Source organism: Ophidiomyces ophidiicola (genome assembly GCF_022830035.1).
Source record: "Ophidiomyces ophidiicola strain CBS 122913 chromosome Unknown scaffold_3, whole genome shotgun sequence".
NCBI lineage: Eukaryota > Fungi > Ascomycota > Eurotiomycetes > Onygenales > Onygenaceae > Ophidiomyces > Ophidiomyces ophidiicola.
In genome coordinates, this window is record NW_026054643.1 from 936,052 (window position 1) to 955,074 (window position 19,023).

General features: G+C 51.7%; 5 protein-coding genes across 5 annotated transcripts; 1 reads left to right on the forward strand and 4 right to left on the reverse strand.

Moving 5' to 3' along the window:
- Nucleotides 1–4,541: 4,541 nt before the first annotated feature.
- On the forward strand, nucleotides 4,542–6,218 carry NAG5 (N-acetylglucosamine kinase 1; the record flags this gene model as incomplete). Its single annotated transcript, XM_049250434.1, has 1 exon — nucleotides 4,542–6,218. The coding sequence occupies one exon, from the start codon at nucleotides 4,542–4,544 to the stop codon at nucleotides 6,216–6,218; it is 1,677 nt and encodes a 558-aa protein (XP_049110794.1).
- Nucleotides 6,219–8,983: 2,765 nt separating this feature from the next.
- Nucleotides 8,984–10,716, reverse strand: LOZ57_001344 (uncharacterized protein; the record flags this gene model as incomplete). Its single annotated transcript, XM_049250435.1, has 4 exons — nucleotides 8,984–9,135; nucleotides 9,203–9,466; nucleotides 9,545–10,360; nucleotides 10,422–10,716. The coding sequence occupies 4 exons, from the start codon at nucleotides 10,714–10,716 to the stop codon at nucleotides 8,984–8,986; spliced, it is 1,527 nt and encodes a 508-aa protein (XP_049110795.1).
- A 3,071-nt stretch (nucleotides 10,717–13,787) lies between these two features.
- On the reverse strand, nucleotides 13,788–15,127 carry LOZ57_001345 (uncharacterized protein; the record flags this gene model as incomplete). The annotated part of the gene is made up of 3 exons (XM_049250436.1): nucleotides 13,788–14,081; nucleotides 14,136–14,589; nucleotides 14,646–15,127. The coding sequence occupies 3 exons, from the start codon at nucleotides 15,125–15,127 to the stop codon at nucleotides 13,788–13,790; spliced, it is 1,230 nt and encodes a 409-aa protein (XP_049110796.1).
- A 274-nt stretch (nucleotides 15,128–15,401) lies between these two features.
- LOZ57_001346 (uncharacterized protein) lies at nucleotides 15,402–16,637 on the reverse strand (the record flags this gene model as incomplete). The annotated part of the gene is made up of 1 exon (XM_049250437.1): nucleotides 15,402–16,637. The coding sequence occupies one exon, from the start codon at nucleotides 16,635–16,637 to the stop codon at nucleotides 15,402–15,404; it is 1,236 nt and encodes a 411-aa protein (XP_049110797.1).
- Nucleotides 16,638–17,350: 713 nt separating this feature from the next.
- LOZ57_001347 (uncharacterized protein) lies at nucleotides 17,351–18,532 on the reverse strand (the record flags this gene model as incomplete). Its single annotated transcript, XM_049250438.1, has 2 exons — nucleotides 17,351–18,322; nucleotides 18,455–18,532. 2 exons carry the CDS (start codon nucleotides 18,530–18,532, stop codon nucleotides 17,351–17,353), a joined length of 1,050 nt encoding a protein of 349 aa, XP_049110798.1.
- Nucleotides 18,533–19,023: the final 491 nt, after the last annotated feature.

The window sequence follows — 19,023 nt, forward strand, 5'->3', positions numbered from 1 at the left end:
CGTGGTTTCCGTTTTCTAATACTGTTCTTTCTCGGGGTTCTTTTTGTTCTCTCTTTTTTTTTTTTTTTTTTTCTCTTTCTTTTTGTTTTTTTTATTTTTTTTTTTTTTTTTTCCTTTTTTTTCTTTTTTCTTTTTTTTTTTTTGGCCCCCGTCCCCCCCCCCCCCCCCCCTAATGATGACCTCTATTTTTGATGCTTTGAAACTTTCGAATTGTTCCTTTTTTTTGGACGTTTCAAAGCTAGACACGTTCTATCGCTGTTCCTGGAGGACTTTGTTTTTCCCACCCCCCACCTCCTCCCACCTCTCTTCCCCCTGAGCTTTCTCCCCCACCCCCACCCCTATTCACGATCGTCACGAATGCATTGGTCTCGCAATTTATTTATATACGTGTACTTTTACCCGCAACAGACGATCCTGTGTCTGTGTTTCATAGTACCGATTAATGGCCTTTTCTGGAAATGTTGTTGTGTGCTTCTAGTCTTTTTTGTTTGGTGTTGTTTTTTCTTCTGTTTAGGTAGCACAGAGCATAGCATGGCAGAAAAGACAAAAACTTTTTAATTTCTCTCATATATATATGTATTCTCTTGGGATCTTGAAAGATTTTTTTTGTTTGTTTGTGTCATGGTATACAGAGAGTGCTGATCCGTACATAGTTTTTGTATGTATGTAGATCTAGAAAAGAAAAGAAAGAAGTTCCCTTGCTCTTTTTCCTTCTTTCTCTCCCGGTCCGCCCGCCCCTTGCAGAGTTAACTGGTGATGCTGCTGCTGCTGCTGCTATGCCTCGGTAAAACTAACCCTGCCACAAATGACGGAACTGCCAAACAAAAAAAGCAAACAGAGGCCGATCCCCTTCTGCAGCTAACAAGCAAAAGGCAAGCCGGGGGGGGGAAAGGGCCTGGGTTTGGATCTGCGCCCGGCGATCTATATTATGCCTGTCTTTCAATTTCTTTTTTTTGTCAACACCGCTGAGCGTTTTTCCTTTTTTGAACAAACATGCATCGTCATCATCGTCATTATTATTTTTACTTTTGCATAAAACCACCTACCTCCACTGCACATGCGTGGGGTGGGGGGGCACCTTCTGGTTTGCCCGTTGCCTCGCTTTCTGGTAGTGATGCTTTTTTTTTAGCCTGACATGCCTCAGCGGTGTCTTGAGTTCTGCGTTGCTGGGAGATCAATAACAAACAATGGATTCTTCCTCCTGCCTGCCCTCTTTCCCCCCTTTTGATATATGTATGTACCGGGGGTATATGGGAGTGGGGGTGGGTATCTCAAAATGAGCCTTTTTTTTTTTTTTTTTTTCAAAACTTGAGTGACAAGCTGAGGCGAGGCGCGGCGATTCATGCTCCCAGTAGGAGGGCTAGTTGTTTAGAGCTTTCGGGGGGGGGGGGGGGGGGGAAAAAGAAATCCCGATGCGCATGCATCCTGTAGGAATGCATTTGTTGCCCGGGTTTTTGTTATTATTACTCGGGATGAGGCTGTTGTTTCAGATAACTATCTTAAAAACGGCCGGAATAGTTTCTATCCCCTTTTTTTTTGTTGCTGAAAGGGATAAGACTATATGGCCCGTTGGGTTGTGTACCGCGTGTCAGGCCGTTGCACTGTCTTGTCGTTTGTTTCTGTCATTCCTTCCATTTTCAAGCTCTGGAGTCGATGTTTCTTGACGTTTTTGAGGCTGAGGCGTTTCATCTGTGCAGCTTGGAAACATACATTGAACCGCACCTATACGCTGTGTGATAGTGGTTGCCCAATGTTTAATGGATTGAGGGGAATAATCATAGCATCCGTGCTTTGATTTTGGTTGCTGTTTGGTGGGTGGTGAGATATGGGTATCCCAATCGACACAGGGAGAAACTGTGAAAGCCTACCCGCCTAGAAGGATGACTGTCGGTATGCCCTTGTGTCTGTGGCTTGAGGCACTAGTTTTGGTATCTTGTTTATTGGCTGACAGTTATTTGTGAGATTGTGAGAGCTTAAGTATCTTGATCATGAAGCTCAAGAGAGAAGCATCTCAGCCGGTGAGCAACATATGAGTGTATAGGGCCCTAAGGTGAGATTGCTCTTCTTGGCTGGGTGACCAGAACTCTCTTCCCTCTCTCTTTCTCTTTGACACACACACCCCAACTCACTCACTCACTCACAGAAAATACATCAAAAGTTTGCTTGGCTAGGCTTGTTTTCTTTGTGGTACTTGTCTCCATCGGAAGAAAGGAGTAGAAAGCTTGTTTAGGAAAGATAAAACTATTTCTTCCAGAAATAGCACCAATAAGCTCTAACGCAAGTTAGATATGCAGCGTTCAAAAAACTAACACTCTGCACATCAGGGGTATCTAGCAAACATGCACACCAGCACAGCAACTACACAAACAGCATGAATAAATACAGCACATCAACCATCTCTCGCAGCACGTGCAGCAGTGCAGTGGAGCAGTAATAACAGACCCCTTTAAGGGCAGCATGGGTTCTTGCATATACACATAGGGGCACACATACCCTCCCCCCTCCCCTTTCTGGCTTGGCGAAGCTTAGCCGCGGAGCTCACCCCTGCAGTGACGACGCCGGACAGGGCAGCAGATCCAGCGACAAGACGGGCAACCCTGCGAGCTTCTAGAAGGATGGCCCGTCAGGGTCGGGCTTTGAACGGAGTTGGAGGGAGGGGGGGGTTAGTAGGGCCCGAGATGGGCATGCTGAGAGCGTGTCTCGCTGGTTGTCGTGGGATAAGGTAAGGGAAAGGGGAGAGTTATCTGGCGGAGTGGACAACGCATTTTTCTGAGATGCTTGCGCTGGGTATACTTCTTCAGTGGTGGTTCTCCTGGTTATTGGGCTGTGTTGCCGTGTTTCTGTTTCTCGCGGGTATTCCCGTCACGCGATAGATGGTGTCACGAGACGCGCCGCCCGGCATCAGATAAGATTAGATCGATCATACTAGAGTTTCAGTCACATACCTCTACATCTACAACTCGCAGAGAGAGCAAGAACAGAACAGAGTATATAGAGGGACGAGTGTGGCAAGCTTGCGCTCCCGGGACGCTGGCAAGCGTTGCATGCGTCGGGCGGGCGGGCAGGCTTTTTTTTTTTTTTTTTTCATGTGGAGCGGGCAAGGCAGGGCCGGCTGTCGCATCCAGGGGTTACACTGGTGGGCGATGTTACATCCAGCGAGCTTCCTGTGGCCCCCGGGCGGCAGCGGTCGGTCGCAGCGCTCTCGCTCGGGGTGGCTGGCTCTGGCGTGCTCCGATGCATGATGCTGCTGACGGTCTGGCTGCCGGGCCCGTCGCTTTGGCGCAGATGGAGGGGATGGATGGCATCACGGTCATGGTCACCGCGACGTCGCAGGAGCAGCGGCGTCGCAGTTACGGGGCGTAAGTACGTACGTACGGTACGCGTGACGGCGGTACGGTCACGGACGGGGCGGTACGGTACGGTACGGGCGGCGGCTGTCGGCTAGTGAGTTCGCGCGGCCGGCCGGCCAACCAGCGGCGCGCGCGCCGTTGCAGTCGCGCTGTGACGCTGCCACCGCGATCGCCCCGATCGCTGCCCACGACGAGACCGCGCCGGCACCTTCTTTCTCTCTTCCTCTCTCGCTCTTCTTCTTCTTCTTCTTCTTCTTCTTCTTCTCGTCATCGTCGTGGGCCGTCTCGCATGCGCCCTGCCACCGCTACCCTCCCCTCGAGCCCGCCCGAGGCCCTGCATGCCCGCCCAGCCCAAGCTTGCGGAGAAGCGCCGTTCACCACGCCGACCCTCGAAAGCTAGCGTGTGATTCTTTATCCGCCAACCCCTCGAGAACATTCCCAGTCCCATGATTATTCCCGCGGCCAGCTCGGAACATTTTGTTAGTTGTATAAACAAAAAAGCAAAAGCGCCCGCTGATCGCCCGCTGCGTTTGGCGTCCTAGAAACGCCCTTGTCCCCTCCTCCTGCAACGCTACTGCTGCTACTACTGCCGCTCACCAACCCACACACGCGCATACTCACACCGTTCTGCTGCCCGTCTGGCTGCCGTCAAAATCCCGTTCGTCCTGGATGCTACTGTCGTGATGCTCTAGACACGTCGCGCTGCCTCGCTGCCGCCGCCGCCGCCGCCGCCTGGGTCCCCGCCCCTCCCGCCTGCATCCACCCAGCAACGCCGCCGCGCCCTCGCTGCGACGATACGTGCGCCAACCCTTTTTGCCCCCCCGCCGACGGGCACATCACCCACCGGGGTCCCTCTGGGAATTCTCCCGTTGGCTGCTGCGTTGCGGTGCTGCCAGCGCCTCTGACACCCTCAAATCCTGGAATCCTCCCCTTTTTTTCTTTTTTTCTCTTTTTTAAATCTCCATCTTCTTTTTTTTTTTTTTTCCTTTTTCCTTTTTCCTTTCTCTCTCTCTATCGCGCTCTCCTGCGAACCTTGCTCCGTAACTGCGCTCTACTGCGCGGTTGGGCTCCCTATTTTAAAGTCGCTCACTCCCCTTGTCCTGCTCTATCGCTTCTGCCTAGGGTGCTCTGTTTCCTCAAAACATATATCCATACTGCACTTCACTCCACGTCCTGTTGCACGCCTCCACCATGGGAGACTATCTCGTCAAGGCCGCTCGCCAGCTGCAGGAGTTCTTCAGCAGTTTGATCCAGATCCTGCAGAAGCTCCTGCGTGGAGAGGCGTCCCAAAAACACCCGAGTTTCATCAACCGATGGCGGCGACGCTCTCTGGACGGCTTCGCGGAGGAGATTGAGCATTTGTTTACCAGCCACTTGTCGCCCAAAAACCTGGCATCGATCTCCAAGAAGATCAGCAGCCAACTCCGCACATCGGCCAAATCAAGCCAGATTAACATGCTCCCCTCCTTCAACCACTCTCTGCCCACTGGCCAGGAGAAGGGCTCCTATCTCGCTCTAGATGTAGGAGGCTCAACCTTCCGCGTCGCCCTGGTGCAGCTGTCTGGCAAAGATGGAAAAATGACCATTCGCAAGATGACCTCGTCACATATCAACGAGAAGGTCAAGGCCCTGCAAGGCAAAGCCTTTTTCGACTGGATGGCCGAGAAGATCGAGGTGATGCTGAAAAGCAGCCCTACGGAATTTGAATTAGACTTTCCCCTGTCCATGGGACTGTCGTGGTCGTTCCCCATTGACCAAACGTCGATTCGCAGCGGGAAGGTCATTGCCATGGGCAAAGGCTTTCGCTGCTCAGACGGTACCGTGGGCGATGACTTACGAGACCTCATTATGGAGGCGTGTCAAAAACGCAATCTCGACGTCTCGCTGGAAGCCATTGTGAACGACAGTTCAGCCACCTTACTCTCGCGCGCATACTCCGACCTCACCACCCGCATGTCCCTGATCTTAGGCACGGGGACGAACATGGCCGTTCATTTCCCGGTGCATGCGCTTGGGATCGAGAAATATGGCGTCCGCTCGCCAGAGTGGTTCGCGCATGCGGACCACGTCATCACGAACACGGAAATAAGCATGTTCGGCGGAGGTCTGCTCCAAATGACGCGTTGGGATGACGACTTGAACCGCAACCACATTAAACCAGATTACCAACCGCTGGAGTACATGTGCACAGGCAGGTACCTGGGCGAAATCGTCAGGCTCATCGCGGCAGAAGCCACGCAGACGGCGGGTCTGTTTGGCGGAAAATTACCCGCTTCCTTGCAGTCGCGATACTCCCTGGATACGGCTGTCCTTGCCTGCATCGAGGAAGACACGTCCCCGTCGTTCACAGATTCCATCGCCTGCATCCAGAAACACCACGAATTCGCGGCTCCCCCCACCCCAAGCGACATCGCATTCCTGCACAAAGTCTGCCACGCCGTCTCCCAGCGCGCAGCCGCGTATCTCGCGGTCGCCATCCATGGCCTCTGGTGCCTCCGAAACGAGAGCGAAACCCCCATCCTCCCCGCAACGCCAGAATCCGCCAGCGACGACATGCTCAAGGTCCAGACGGCGCAGGCGCCCAACGACCCGGTCCGGCTCCAGGTCAACATCGCCTGCGACGGCAGCGTGATCAGCAAATATCCAAACTTCCGCAGTCGCTGCCAAGACTATCTCAACCAACTGACCCTCGAGCCCGAGGCGGCGGCCGTCGCGGCGTCGTTCGATTCGGCGACCACCGCCGTCTCCAAGACAGCGGTGACATCGTCCGTGCAACAGCTACCTTCGATCACGCTGGATCTAGCGCCGGAGGGTGGCATCTTCGGTGCTGCAGTTGCAGTTGCGGTTGCAGCCCCGAGTAACAGGTGACGGGCTTGGCGGATCCGTCGCCCTTTTGCGCGTATCTTTTGCCCTCCATTATTATTATTCTTATTCGCCTGGCCCCCCCCCTCCCTTGCCTTCGCACCCCTTCTGCCGTGTGTTTCGAACCCTCCCTCCGTTCTGACGTCACAACTCTATTTATACATTCCTCTGCTTGGCTGCTTGGGAGGCACTTCGTCGAGTCTAGATGTTGTTGTTTTCATGGTGTTAGGAGGCGCTTCGTTTATCTTTTCGTATCTTCGGTGGCCTTCTTTCTTCCATCTCCGACGGCTCTGCTTACATCACTCAGCTTGCTCTGGCCAAGGAGACGAAGAACAAAAATTCTTTCCTTTACTACCCTTTCACCCAAGAATATACACACCTGCGCCTCCTATGTGTCCTTCTGCCCCGCCATGTTCATGAATCCCTTAAAGCAAAAGCTGATATCTCCTACGCATCCTTCGACCTTACCACTACTGCAAACCCGCTCCTTTATTCCTGTCATACCTCCTACTTCCCCCCACTGACGCCGGATCAAACTCCTTAGAAAGCCATGATTGAATCTTTCTGCACGATAGCAGGCAGGCAAAATGAAAAATGAAAATTATTAAACAAGGAGAAAAAAATACAATTCTGAATCACCTGGTCCTGCTCTACTTGTTTGGATGGGGCGTTTTTTTGTGACGGGGCCTTCTTCTGTTCATTCCTCTCTCCCCCGCGTGCAGTCACATCGACTATCGCGCGCAGGGGATTATTTTATTTTGGTTGTTTTATCGGTTTTATGAGGTATATGACTCCCCTTGATACCATGGCGCGAATGTCTACCTCCTGGGTTACTGTTGAGGAGTTCTAGTTCTGGTTATATTTACATTAGACTACAGAGTACTCTGTACGGAGTAAACAATGATATTTCTTCTTTTCTTTTTCTTCTCTTTTTCTCTCCGGCTTCCCGTAGAAATGTGTCGCTTCAGAAAAACCATAACCTTTTCGTCGCAAAAAAAAAAAAAAAAAGAGACAAGATCGGAAAAGAATCGAAGTACTATTTCCTAGAGCTCATAGCTTCGCGTCGATTTTTTTTTTTTTTTTTTTCCTTCCCATCTCCCAGTGAGTCACTGATCAGCCCGACAAATCCCCGGGATCAAAAAGCACAAAACGCCTCGAAAAGGAGGAAGGATTCGCCCCAAGATTGGGGGCTGGGATTTGAAACGCCACAATTAGTTGTCAACGCACCGCATCAGGTTTCCGGTCTATTTTGTTTTTTACTTTATTTTGTTTTTGTTTTTTTTTTTGCTACAGAGTCCTCCTTAACTTTTTTTTGCTGTTCGCGCGAAAATTCAAAAGAATATAATAATAGCACAGCGAATGGGGAAACAAAAAATATCGAATTCCTGGTCTTGGGCCTTATATCCCAAATACTGGCCTGTGCCCAACGCAAATAGTGCTCCACGGGGTATATCATGCCGGAGAAAAATCAGCGGGCGTCCTTGATTGGGGGTTTTGGCTGGGTGGTATTCTGGGTATGCGGAATATGCGCAGACCATGCAGACTGCTGGTTAGGCTGGTGGTGATTGGCAACCGTGTGATGGATGCTACTGCGCCACAGAAATGGGATACTGGTGGCATCAATGCGGGTTAGATGGATTCTATTCTGGCGCGTGCAATTGCGAGCGGTTCTATGGTGTGTGGGAATCAAGAATGCTGGCATGTATATTATTGAAATGGTGTCGTGTTTGGGCGCGATCTGGCTCTCCGCGCTTGGGGTTGACTGTCAAATACTATAGCTAATGGATGAAAAGCCAACTAACATTAAAGAAACTGAAGGGCTTGATTATATTCTAAATCATGGTATTTGTGTTTCTATATGGATGGCTTCGAATAGCTTTGAATTGACCTTAGCACCCTTCCTACCGCTCTGCCATCACCTCACTATTCCGTCCGTGCATGCAGATTTAAGCTTGGTCGAGACTCGATTACTCAGAAACCGGCATTTGTGCTTCCCAGCCCCTGAAACAAAACGATGCGCAGCTGCATGCATGTCCTGTACATAATCTGTATGTATGCCCAGGGGGTCAGGGATCAGAACGGTCTAGGCAACAGGGTTCGCCCAGCTTCAAAAATGGGCATGCACCAGGGTATCTGCCGGCGAGGAAGGGGGGAGGGGGATTTTCTGTCTCTGATCTTCTTTCTTCCTTGACAGGAGCGCTGGGTAACAAAACTACCCGGGGAGGATTTATTTGGAGATCACAACTGCCGCGTCTATCGTGGTATTGCGTGGCCACGATTACCTATTGGCGAGGCCTGCGCGTCTCGACGGACATGAGCGATGCATGCATCATCTCTCCCTTTTCCTTATGTCTCAATTTCTTCTTTTTTTTATTTTTTTCTGTGTGCACCGACAGTTCCGGGGGATCGGACAAGAAGCTCAATGCGCAGGTATAGTTTTTTCAGTACCCACTCTCAGATGCCGCTTGCTGTTGCGGGTGAATAGCCGGCTGAGTAACGTCGTACGTGTGCACTGGATCCCGTCAAATGGCGGAGCATACACTCTGGCGTAAGATAGCTGGTATTTATGATGTGTATCCCCCATTATTAGCCCCCACGTCGAACGAACGGGGCCCTACCTCCGCCTTCTTCCTGATGGTTCAGTCATCAAAACACATGGCTATGTAAGATTGGCGCAAGACAATGGGCGAAAAAAAAAAAAAGCTAAAAAGTAAACAAGAAGGAAGGCAGAAGATAACGTTATGGACAAAAGAGTCTCCGCACATGCTGCTTCACGGCCCCAGAGCAACCCTTGCGCCATACTCGCTGGCACATGTGACCGTGAGCTGTTCGGTCCACGGATGGCTGTCGCGGGACTCGATCGTTCGGAAGGTCTGCATCAATCGGATGGTGGTATACGAAGCTTCAATAAGCGCAAGTTGCTCTGTTCAACCAGGTGTCAGTAGTGGCATTGGAACAAAAACCGAAACGGTCTGGTTTGAAAATCTCACGTCCAAGACAAATTCGCGGGCCGCCATTGAACGGGAGGAAGTCCCAGGCCGACCGTAGCTTCTCCCATCTTTCAGGCCTGTATTCGGCCGCGTCGGGCCCGTAGAGATCCTCACGGCGATGCATGGCGAAAACACTGTAGGACATCAAGGTGCCTTTGCGCAAGAAAACAGGTGATTTTCCATCTGGGCCCCCGCCAACGGGCACGAAGGTGTCGCGCACGGCTGTACGGCCATTTATGGGGACTACAGGGTAAAGTCGTAGGGCTAGAGTGTAGGAATAATGGTTAGTTCCGTAGCCCGTTACGTATACCTGGTGTTAGGGGGGGGGGGGGGAAATCCGACCTTCATTCACACAGAAGCGCAAGTACTTCATATCTTTTACTTCCTCAAAAGTTGGTTTTTTGCCGTTCAGCCCATCGACCTCCTGTAGTAGCTTCGACCAGACATCGGGCCGTTTTGATAGGACATTCCACAGGGCACCCAGGAGACTTGCCGTGGTGTCACGACCAGCAAGCAGAATGTTCAGGGCTTCCGAGCGCAGTTCTATTGGGTCTTGCGTGCGGTTGATCAGCTCGTACAAGAAAATGTAGCGGCTTTCAGTTTTCTCGCTTGTGATCAGTCCCGACTGCTGGGCTTGATGGTGCTCGAGAGCCTTCTTCACGTAGCGATCGACGAATTCGTGGATGCCATCGACGTAGCGGTGGTAACGCTTGTCCGGAATGCCGAAGAACACGCCAATCCGCGCCCAGTTCCCGATCGAAGTGGTACAGTAGGTGAATATGTCGCTAAATCGCTCATTGTTATCGCTGGTTTTCGTCCCAATAGAGATCGCTGATTCGCCGAATAAGAACTCAGTCGCCGTATCCAACGTCAGGTCAAAGAAAAGGTCTTGAAGATCCACCGTGGAACCGTCGGTGGGAATCTCTTTAATCAGGTTCTGGACGTGCTTCTCGATCATATCCAAATCGGCGACTTGCGACCGAACGAAATTCGGCCGGAGCATGGCCCTTGAATGCTCCCATTCGCCGCCATCGGTGGTGAAAATTCCCTTGCCAAAGAGCGGTTGGAACGCCTTTTTCCGGAGAGGGGTCAGCGCAAAATCCTGGAATTTGGTAGCCAGAATGGCCTTGATGTTTTCAGGCTCGCAGGTCGTGAACGCTAAGGAGGAGTAGATCTTGTCAGCCACAGTCATTTCGAAAGAGAACCCAGCAAGACTGACCCCTTTTGCCCATGAAATTGAAAGTGTAGGTGTTTCCATTCATACGGAAACGGTTCTGGACCGTCTGAAGGAAGGACTTGGACTTCGCATTCTTCGCGGAGATGATGGCGAAATCCAGCCCCAAGACTGGTTCCTTATGAGGGTATGCTGGAGCGGGCCGGCAGCCGTGCTCCTTGATAAACCTTCGCTCCACGGCACCCAGCGTCAGGTAGATGTAGACTTTATACAACAGAAAGCAGACGCCGGCGGCGAGGACCAGCTGGCCCGGCGGCACGTTCTTCAGATCAGAGAGCATGTCGCGCACAGAAGGCCCGGGAAGAGGCGAAGAAAGGCACCACGCACGCGGACTCGGTGAGACTTATGGCTCTGGATGATTGCTAACAGAGTGTATCAAGCCAAGCGGCAGGCGTCGACGGGAGGAGCTCTGCGCTGTGCTCGAGGGCGGCGGGGGCGTAGTTAGATACATATAGGGCAGGCTGCGAGCTGGAAGAGCCGAGAGCCGGCGCGAGACCCGCAGGGCAAGGTCAGTCCCGCAATGGATTGATTTTATTGACTATTATTCTCATTATCATTGGGGACGGACGGGCAGACCGGCTCGACGCCTGAAACAGCCGACGCAGTTGCATCCGCCGACTCCACCAGCCCGCCGCTGGGAGCCTGCTTCGTTATGCCGTTCTGTATGATGGAGTACACAGTAGTAGTAGCGTATCCTGCTGGCTTTCACATGGGGACCGCGCGGGCGGCGGCAGCGGCGGCGGCAGCGCCTCGGGACGTCTTGGACGCCGGCAAGTTCTCCGCATCTCGCTCGGCTGCGCGCTCGAGGCGGCTGGTTCGGGCGCGGCGGGGGCTGCCGGGCTCGTCGCGAGCGGGCGGGGACATCGTCATTGCATATTCTGCGGCGTCGCATCGCACGGCGAACAGGCTGGCTGCGATGGAAATCGCGTCGTCCGTCCAGAGCCCGTGTGTAGGATGAGATCGGCGGCACGATGGAAGCGGAGGCGGCAGTCAGGGCAGCCGGCGGCCCCAGCGCCCGCCGCGCATTGGCTGTGCTGCGGTTGAGAGAGAGAGACACTGCTTAACCACTACCTACTTACTCCGTGCTGGCCGCGGCTGTGCTCGACTCCTCGGCGCTGTCCTCTGCATCAGCCGCACAGCAAGACAAGACGCCGTCTCGCCATCTCCTTGCCCCGCATAACTATGGGCCCTCAGCTGCATTGCGTCGTCTCCTCCCAGCATCCGCGCTGCGATCCATTCCTGCTTCAACGGCACGAAACAACCGAGTCACCCCTCGCCGGTGGATGGATTTGTTACGTCCGCAGGATATATCCCTGGCACTGCATGACGACCGAGTTGATCTGTCTGCTTTCTGAGGGTTTGCCGGTAGGTGTGTGCCGGCTGTGAGCATTGTGATATCCGGACCCGGTTGGTTATATTCGGCTTCTCCCTGAGAACAACGGAGTGCTGTGGCCTTTTCCCAGCGGTACTTCAACATCATCTCAGTAGGTTCAGCGTTCAGGCGCAAGGATGCTTGTTGGGTGCGAAGCCACACCTAGAGAGAATAACGGCATTGCTACGGCGTTGATACTGCAGTACGAGATACCACTCCATTATTGTATGAGATCAGGTTATAGAATCCAAATCGAACGTCTCAGCTTGCCCGGCCTTCAATTCAGTAGGGATAACCCAAACGACGTGGCAAAGGCTGGCTGCATGTATCTCCGTGAAACATTGGGACTCAATGTGGAAACCAAGAACAGCATGTACGCGGAATCATCTTTTCCGTTAAACCTGCTTTCTTGAATTTCCTATTCATGCCTCTTGTTTATTTTCTGTTTTTGGCTGGCTGTCTTCTATCTGAGTTGTTGATTTAAAAATACACTGGCCTCAAGAACAGCCCCCAACCCCGGAGAAATCCTGGGCCTTTATGATTGGCAGACTTGAAGCACCCGTTCTGGATAAACAACCATTGTTCCGACAGACCACTCCTTGGTTCGCAGCCCGAACACTCCCTGGGGCCCCCAAAAGGACGTTGCTCGAAGCTATTCCATCCGTTCGCTGATCACTGTTCCCCCGCTCTCAATGTTGTACAGGCAATTGAACTCCTCAGATATGCAACCCACATGTCCGCGTGCATTGAAACACAGCTGACCTGGAACAGGCGGAGTACAAATGATAACATTTCCTGGAGACCGTTTTTTTTTTCAGCAGCCCCACTTTAACATAAATGAGATAGCTCTAATAGCAGCGACATCTGTCTAGTACCCAGCAGTTTGTCGACATTATAAAAACACCCTAATTGCCTACACGATAACGTTTGATAATGCGTCATGGCAAACAGACCCTTGGGATAGCCTTCGAGCTCAATGCCCAGGCAATCTACTTCATAACAGCCCGTGAGGTTGCAGTCATGGACTTCATATGCCCTTACGGGGCAATTATTGCATGTGCATTGTGTTGGACTTACAAATATGATAGATACGAAATGTTCTACAAGTGCAGCGCTCAAAATTTACTTATGAAGAATCCACATCCAACCTAGAATTTCATAGGTAGATACGCGTCTTTGATTATTTAACAGAAGTCGTATTCAATATTCAGCAATGACACTTGGCTGAGCTTCCAACTAGCTCAAGGGCGCCATCAGGTTCATTTGTTAATAAGTCCGTGTAAGTTGTACCTGTACGGAGTACTAATGACTTAGTAGTCTTGCTTGTAAAGTGATTATGCCCTGAAACCCAAGAAAAACCCGAGAAGTAGAGGCCATCAAGGTATTCATATACCCTCCTAAACACTTTCATTCACAGCCACTCTATTTGACGTCTGCTTCTACCAACGGTTAGCGAGCTTTATTTGAACCCGTTTTGTGCTAGGCGGCCTATCTCTTCTGAAAATCAATCTCGGGCGTAATGATTTATTTAGTAAATACTCTGTATTCTGGAACTGATGAAGACAAGTCTGTTTTTGAAACCTTTAGCCTTTGAAAACCAAATCAGCTTTAGTCATTTCTCCACCCGCAATTCCTCTTCAGTATACTATTAAGAGCGGTTTGTAGAAGGCTCTATATTTCTATTCTCAGTATTTTGGTATTGATGGTACATTTTTGTACTTTCTGCCTAGAATATATCCAGATGATAATTATTGCTTTTCTCTCTATCATGCAAACAATCAGGCTTGACAATGGCTAATACACACGATTGCGGGTTATTTAATTTTTGAAATTGGGCTAATAACAAAGCCAAACTGCTCATATAAACTTCCTGAATATCTGTACAAGAATCTCAAAATGCCCCGCACAGTAAGCCAGCCAACATCATAGTGTATGCTATAGTATACAGTAGAGAATAACTTGACAATTAGAGAAAGAAGTTAGTTCTTGGCTCGTCCTGTAACAGGCAATTGTCTCTTTGTGAGCTCCTGTGTGATAATCTTCCATCGGCCAATTTCCTTTTCATGATCAATGGGAGTCTGCCTCCTGTCAAAGATCTTGACGTTTGGAAGTGAGGCATATTTGCCTTCAGCAATCAGGATATCGGCCAGTTTTTCTGGCTCAGGCTTCGTTGCGGCGGTAAGGAAGTCACAAAGGCGGGAGACTCTGGTCATGGAGCGGAGCTCAGGGTCAGGAATGCGGTATCCAGTGAGCTGGCTGGCGCGTTTTAGGAACTAGAGTTCGGGTTAGTTTAGCAGTAGGGCTGAAAGGGCAAAAGGCATACGCACAGCAAATCGAATTTCTGGGTCATCTAGAGGCAGAAACAAGAACTCTAGCTGCTTTGGTGTTCGAATTTCCGTATCTGTGACTTCAAGATCTGCCAGCCTGCTGGGTGCTGCGGAAGGAGCATCAGTAGCAGCGGCGGGGTCGGCGGTGGCATCGGACTCTTCAACAACCTCAGATACCTTATCTCCCTGCTCCATATCAAAATCACGGAAAAATTCTAGCAACGCCTCTTTCGAAACATCACTAGGAAAGATAAGGGCATCAATGCCTATTTGACTCGACGGTTTAATCTCAACACGATTGATAAGCGCGAGAATCATATCCTCATGCATTAGAACGTTGCAAATATCCTGTAGAGGCTTGTTAAGCCCCTTCATTATGCACAGTTCGACAGCAGTTTGGTGAAGAGCCGTAAGGATCTCGTCTCTGGTCAAAACTTTGGTTTCGGGTATAAACCTATTATTTATAAAATGTTAGATATAATGTTAAAGAAACCGGCACGCGTGACATACGAAGTCCCAAGATCGGCGCTGGAAGGCGGAGACTCCCGCCAGCTGCCCGACGTCCCAACATGTTCCAACCCATCCCAAGTCATTGCCGGAACATATTCTTCCGTCGGAGTAGGTATAGGGGCCTCAGAAGACAGCTCATGTTCCTCAGGAATCACTTCTGGTACAAGATCCGAATCTGGTCGTGTGCCAGCTTTGGCCTCGCGCTTCTCGCGCAATCTCTTTTCAAGAAAGCTCTCGCCGCCATAAGGGTCTTCCAGCCCAGGAGGGTTATCCGTTCCCCAAATTTTTCGGCGAACCTTTTCGGTGAATGGTAGACTCTTGCTGTCGGATGAATTGTGTCGGCGGCTTTGGTAGGCGGTTAGGGGCTGCAACGGGTAGCGCGGGACGAATTGGCGCCTGCAAGTTGAGCAGACATATCGAGCGCTGGCGGACCGGGCGGGCACCGCTTCTAGTGGGGCGAGCAGGCGTGTCCCTGCTGACATTGTTGCTTTGCCGGCTGGCGTGTTGAGATTTAAGAATTTTTGATGATTTTCGAGCTTCAGACAAACGCCAAGCCAACATCACGTGCGACATTGTTGCCTACTTCGTATTGGTTCGTGGACAAGAGAGAAAGTTCGAAGAACGAAGGATTGTAGGGGGTAATGTTCTAGGATTTGACTGTTTGGTTTCGAATATATACAAGACAAGATGGGAATCCAACGATCTAGGGGTATATACACAATCTGTGGCTCACGGTAAAATGGCCTCGACGATCACTCACTCCCTGACAAACAGGGACGCCATTCCCATCCCCGTACCAATGCACATACTCACAACGCCGACCTGCTCTCCCTGTCTCTCCAGCTCTGGGAGCAGAGTAGCCAGCTGCCTTGCCCCAGTCGCGCCGAGAGGGTGACCGATAGCTATAGCGCCGCCTTTTGGATTTACCTTGGCATCATCTATATTCAACTTGCGAACGCAATACAGCGCCTGGCTAGCGAACGCCTCGTTGATTTCCCAAATGCCAACATCGGATGTTTCGAGGCCAGTATGGCTCAGGAGTTTTGGGATAGCAACGGCGGGGCCGATGCCCATCTCATCTGGAGCACATCCGGCAACCTGGGTAGACACCCATTTTCCAATGATGCTGGAGGTCAGGCCCAATTCAGTGGCAGTTGAACGGCGCATGAGGAGAGTAGCAGCGGCACCGTCACTAACTTGTGAACTATTGCCTGCAGTGCTGGACCCGGTCTCAGAGAAGGCCGCCTTCAGAGTAGACAATTTCTCGAAAGACACGGTTGGTCGTATTCCATCATCTTTTGTAACAGTGATTTCTTCCGCTGGGCTGTCAGGTCTGTCTGCAGATATGGACTTTGTTGTAACAGGAACAATCTCTTTGTCAAACAATCCATTTTTCTGTGCTTCAGCCGCCTTCTGATGGGACTGTACCGAAAACATGTCCTGATCCCGTCGGTCAATTCCATATCTCGCGGCGACATTCTCAGAAGTAAGTCCCATGGGCATAATGCAATCCCTAGAGTCCTTCAACGGCGAATTTTTTAACTCTGGCCATAAAACTGTTGGGATAGCCCTCGAACCATAATTCCGCGTCATCGACTCCATTCCGCCCCCGACGCCGATAGATATGGCTCCAACAGAGATGGAATGAGCAATCGACGTGATAGCAGCCAACCCTGAGCTACATTGTCGGTTGATAGTATGGAAAGGCACGGTGTGAGGGAACCCCGCATGGATCTGAGCCATGCGGCCGGCCTTCGCGCCTCCAAGCTCCTGCAATACGCTGCCAATACACACATCTTCGATGAGTGCAGGATCAAGGTTTGGATTGGCGGCTAGCGTCGCGCGGAGGACGTGCGAGAGGAGCTCTTCAGGATAGGCATCTTTGAATCCACCCTTTTTGGCGCGAGTGACTGCTGTACGGAGAGATGACAGGACGACGACGTCGGACGGGGATTTTTGGAGGATCCGCTTGAGACCACGCGGGGCGGACATGGTGGATGCAAACTATAGAGTACAGAGTACGGAGTAGTTACGGAGTATAGTTATAGCGAGCGGCTCGGAGGGCGAGGGGGACGCAACAGCTTCGACGAAAGGTAAATATTGAATGGGACCCTTGAAAAGAGTGAAAGGAAGCAATGTAGGGGGTAGCTCAGCGAGAAGAAGTCGAGGTGCGACGGCGATCCATCGCTGGCTACTCCGAGCCGACCTGCCGGCGAATTTGAAGTGTTTTCGTTCGGCAAAATCCACGGCTAAAAAAGGCTCGGCCGACTAACACCGACGCAAACCAACAGTTTTTCGAAATTTGCATTTCTTTGCATTCTTAGTGTGTGGTACGGAATAGTAGCTATGGGATGCAATTCCTATAAAAACAAAAGTAACAGGGGGCTGTTTCCCCTGAAAGTTCCAACAAACGGCTGCACTCGCGGACGCTATGTGGGATTCGACGTTGCCGGGCTCGCCCTCAAGTAGAGGCGAAAGGCTCAAAATGCCAACCACTCCAAGAACACCGGAATCCCAAGCGCTACTGTTACATGATGTCCCTAAAGACCCCAAACAAGGAAAAATAGAATGAAAAAGAAGGAAAAAGGAGTGATAATGATGATAATGGAAAAAAAATACACGAGTTGCTGACAACATCAGAAGTTAGAACGTCTAGGATGGTAACGGCATCAGGACGATTTGGCTTTTCTTCAGAATGGGATCCGCTAGCTGCGAATTATATGACTGTAGTGGCCCGGGACACGTTGCTGGCATTTCTCGCAGTCTGCCCGGAACCCCATGGCAATGGTCAGTTTCCGAGGCCGCAGCACAGCTGTCGACGCCTCGCTCAACTGGCTCGCCTGGGAGGCTGGGCGAGTGGGCGGTGCGCTCAAATGCTCGTGTTGGACTTGGATATCCCCGAGGGATACGCCCACGTTCGCCTGGTTCCCGATGGCCGATGTCTGCGGCAACGGAGTGAAATAATCAGTTGGGGCATGTAGAGACCCGGAGGCCGACGCCTCATTCCGTACCGGGGTGACTGAGATTCGAATCCCAAATGGATTGTGTGCGCTAGGGAAAGCCTCTGCTTGGTCCCGATGGGGGTTCGCTACTCCTTCCGGGCATTTCGCGTTCGTTGGGCTTTCGTCCTCACTAATGGGGCTTGGAAGCCTCCGGCGTCGCCACCATGCAGTCTCATCTGGAGGTACAGTCGGGGCTGTAGGGGCAACCTGAGGTCCTGTTGAGGACATATTCTCCCCCATCATAGAATCTGTACTCATGTTCGACGTAAAATGACTAAAAATCGGCGTGGCAGTGCGTCCTCCACTTACGTTCAGAGAACGGTTTAGTAGAAAGGACGGAATCGGGGATTCCAGACTACTCTCTGGTCTTGAAGGCCCAGAGCCGGCTGACCAGAGGGGCTGCATGCTTGCGGACCGCGGCTGTGAATCGGCCATTTCAAGATCTGAATCTGACTCTGCGTAGGGCGTCCGCATGGCGTTGAAAGCACCGGAGTAAGGGTCTGTATACCGGGTATGGGTGGTATCCGGGTAGTCTGCCTGCATGGGATCATCGTCGGATGATTCGTTTGGTGTGATGGTCGAGCCAGCATGGAACGAGGGTTCAGGACGGTTGCGAGAATCTGGCCTGGCATGTTTTAAAACGGGAGACGTGCGAAGCGGGAGAGGACGCGGTTTCTATCAGACATCAAAGACAGTCAGCTTGAGGTCGCTGTGGAAGATACAGAGGCACCAGGCATGTTGGTCTCGAGACACGTCCGCAGACGCAGACTGAGGGGGTAAACAAGGGCCCGAGGCAGCTTCACGCACCTTTTTCTGCTGTATCACAGGCTCGTGAGACTCGTTGAGCTCATGCTCGCGTTGCCGTTTGCCAGAAGAATTCAGCATGGTTCCCTCAAACGTAACGCTCAGCGAACGACGAGGGGAGGGGTGTCCGTGCCAACGTGGAAGGGTTATTTAAATGAGATGCCAGGTGTCAAGAGGTTGACGAAATGAGCAGGCGGAGAGGCGGATGGCTTGTGCTGGACGGCCTGACACGGCAGACAGGCGGCCAAACCTGTTTCAGGCTGCACAGGCAGAATCGGCCGGCTTTGAGCTTTCTTAGGGAGACCCGGGCGGGCGGCCAGCTACGCGAGCCCGATGGCCGCGGGGGATCTTTAATGGCAGGAGCTGCGGAGGTTTGGAGACTGTTACAGAGCGTTTCCGAGAACCAGAGGCTGCGGCCTACAACGGTTTCATGTAGAGCGAAGAAGGTTGCTCGGATGGCGCTACAAAGCTTAGCCTGTCTCAAAGCCACACGGCGGGCATGTTTGTGTTCTTCTAGCTGCCTCTACGGGGCAAGCCAGTGGAGGCCAGTGTCATACTGCAACTGCTGGAGA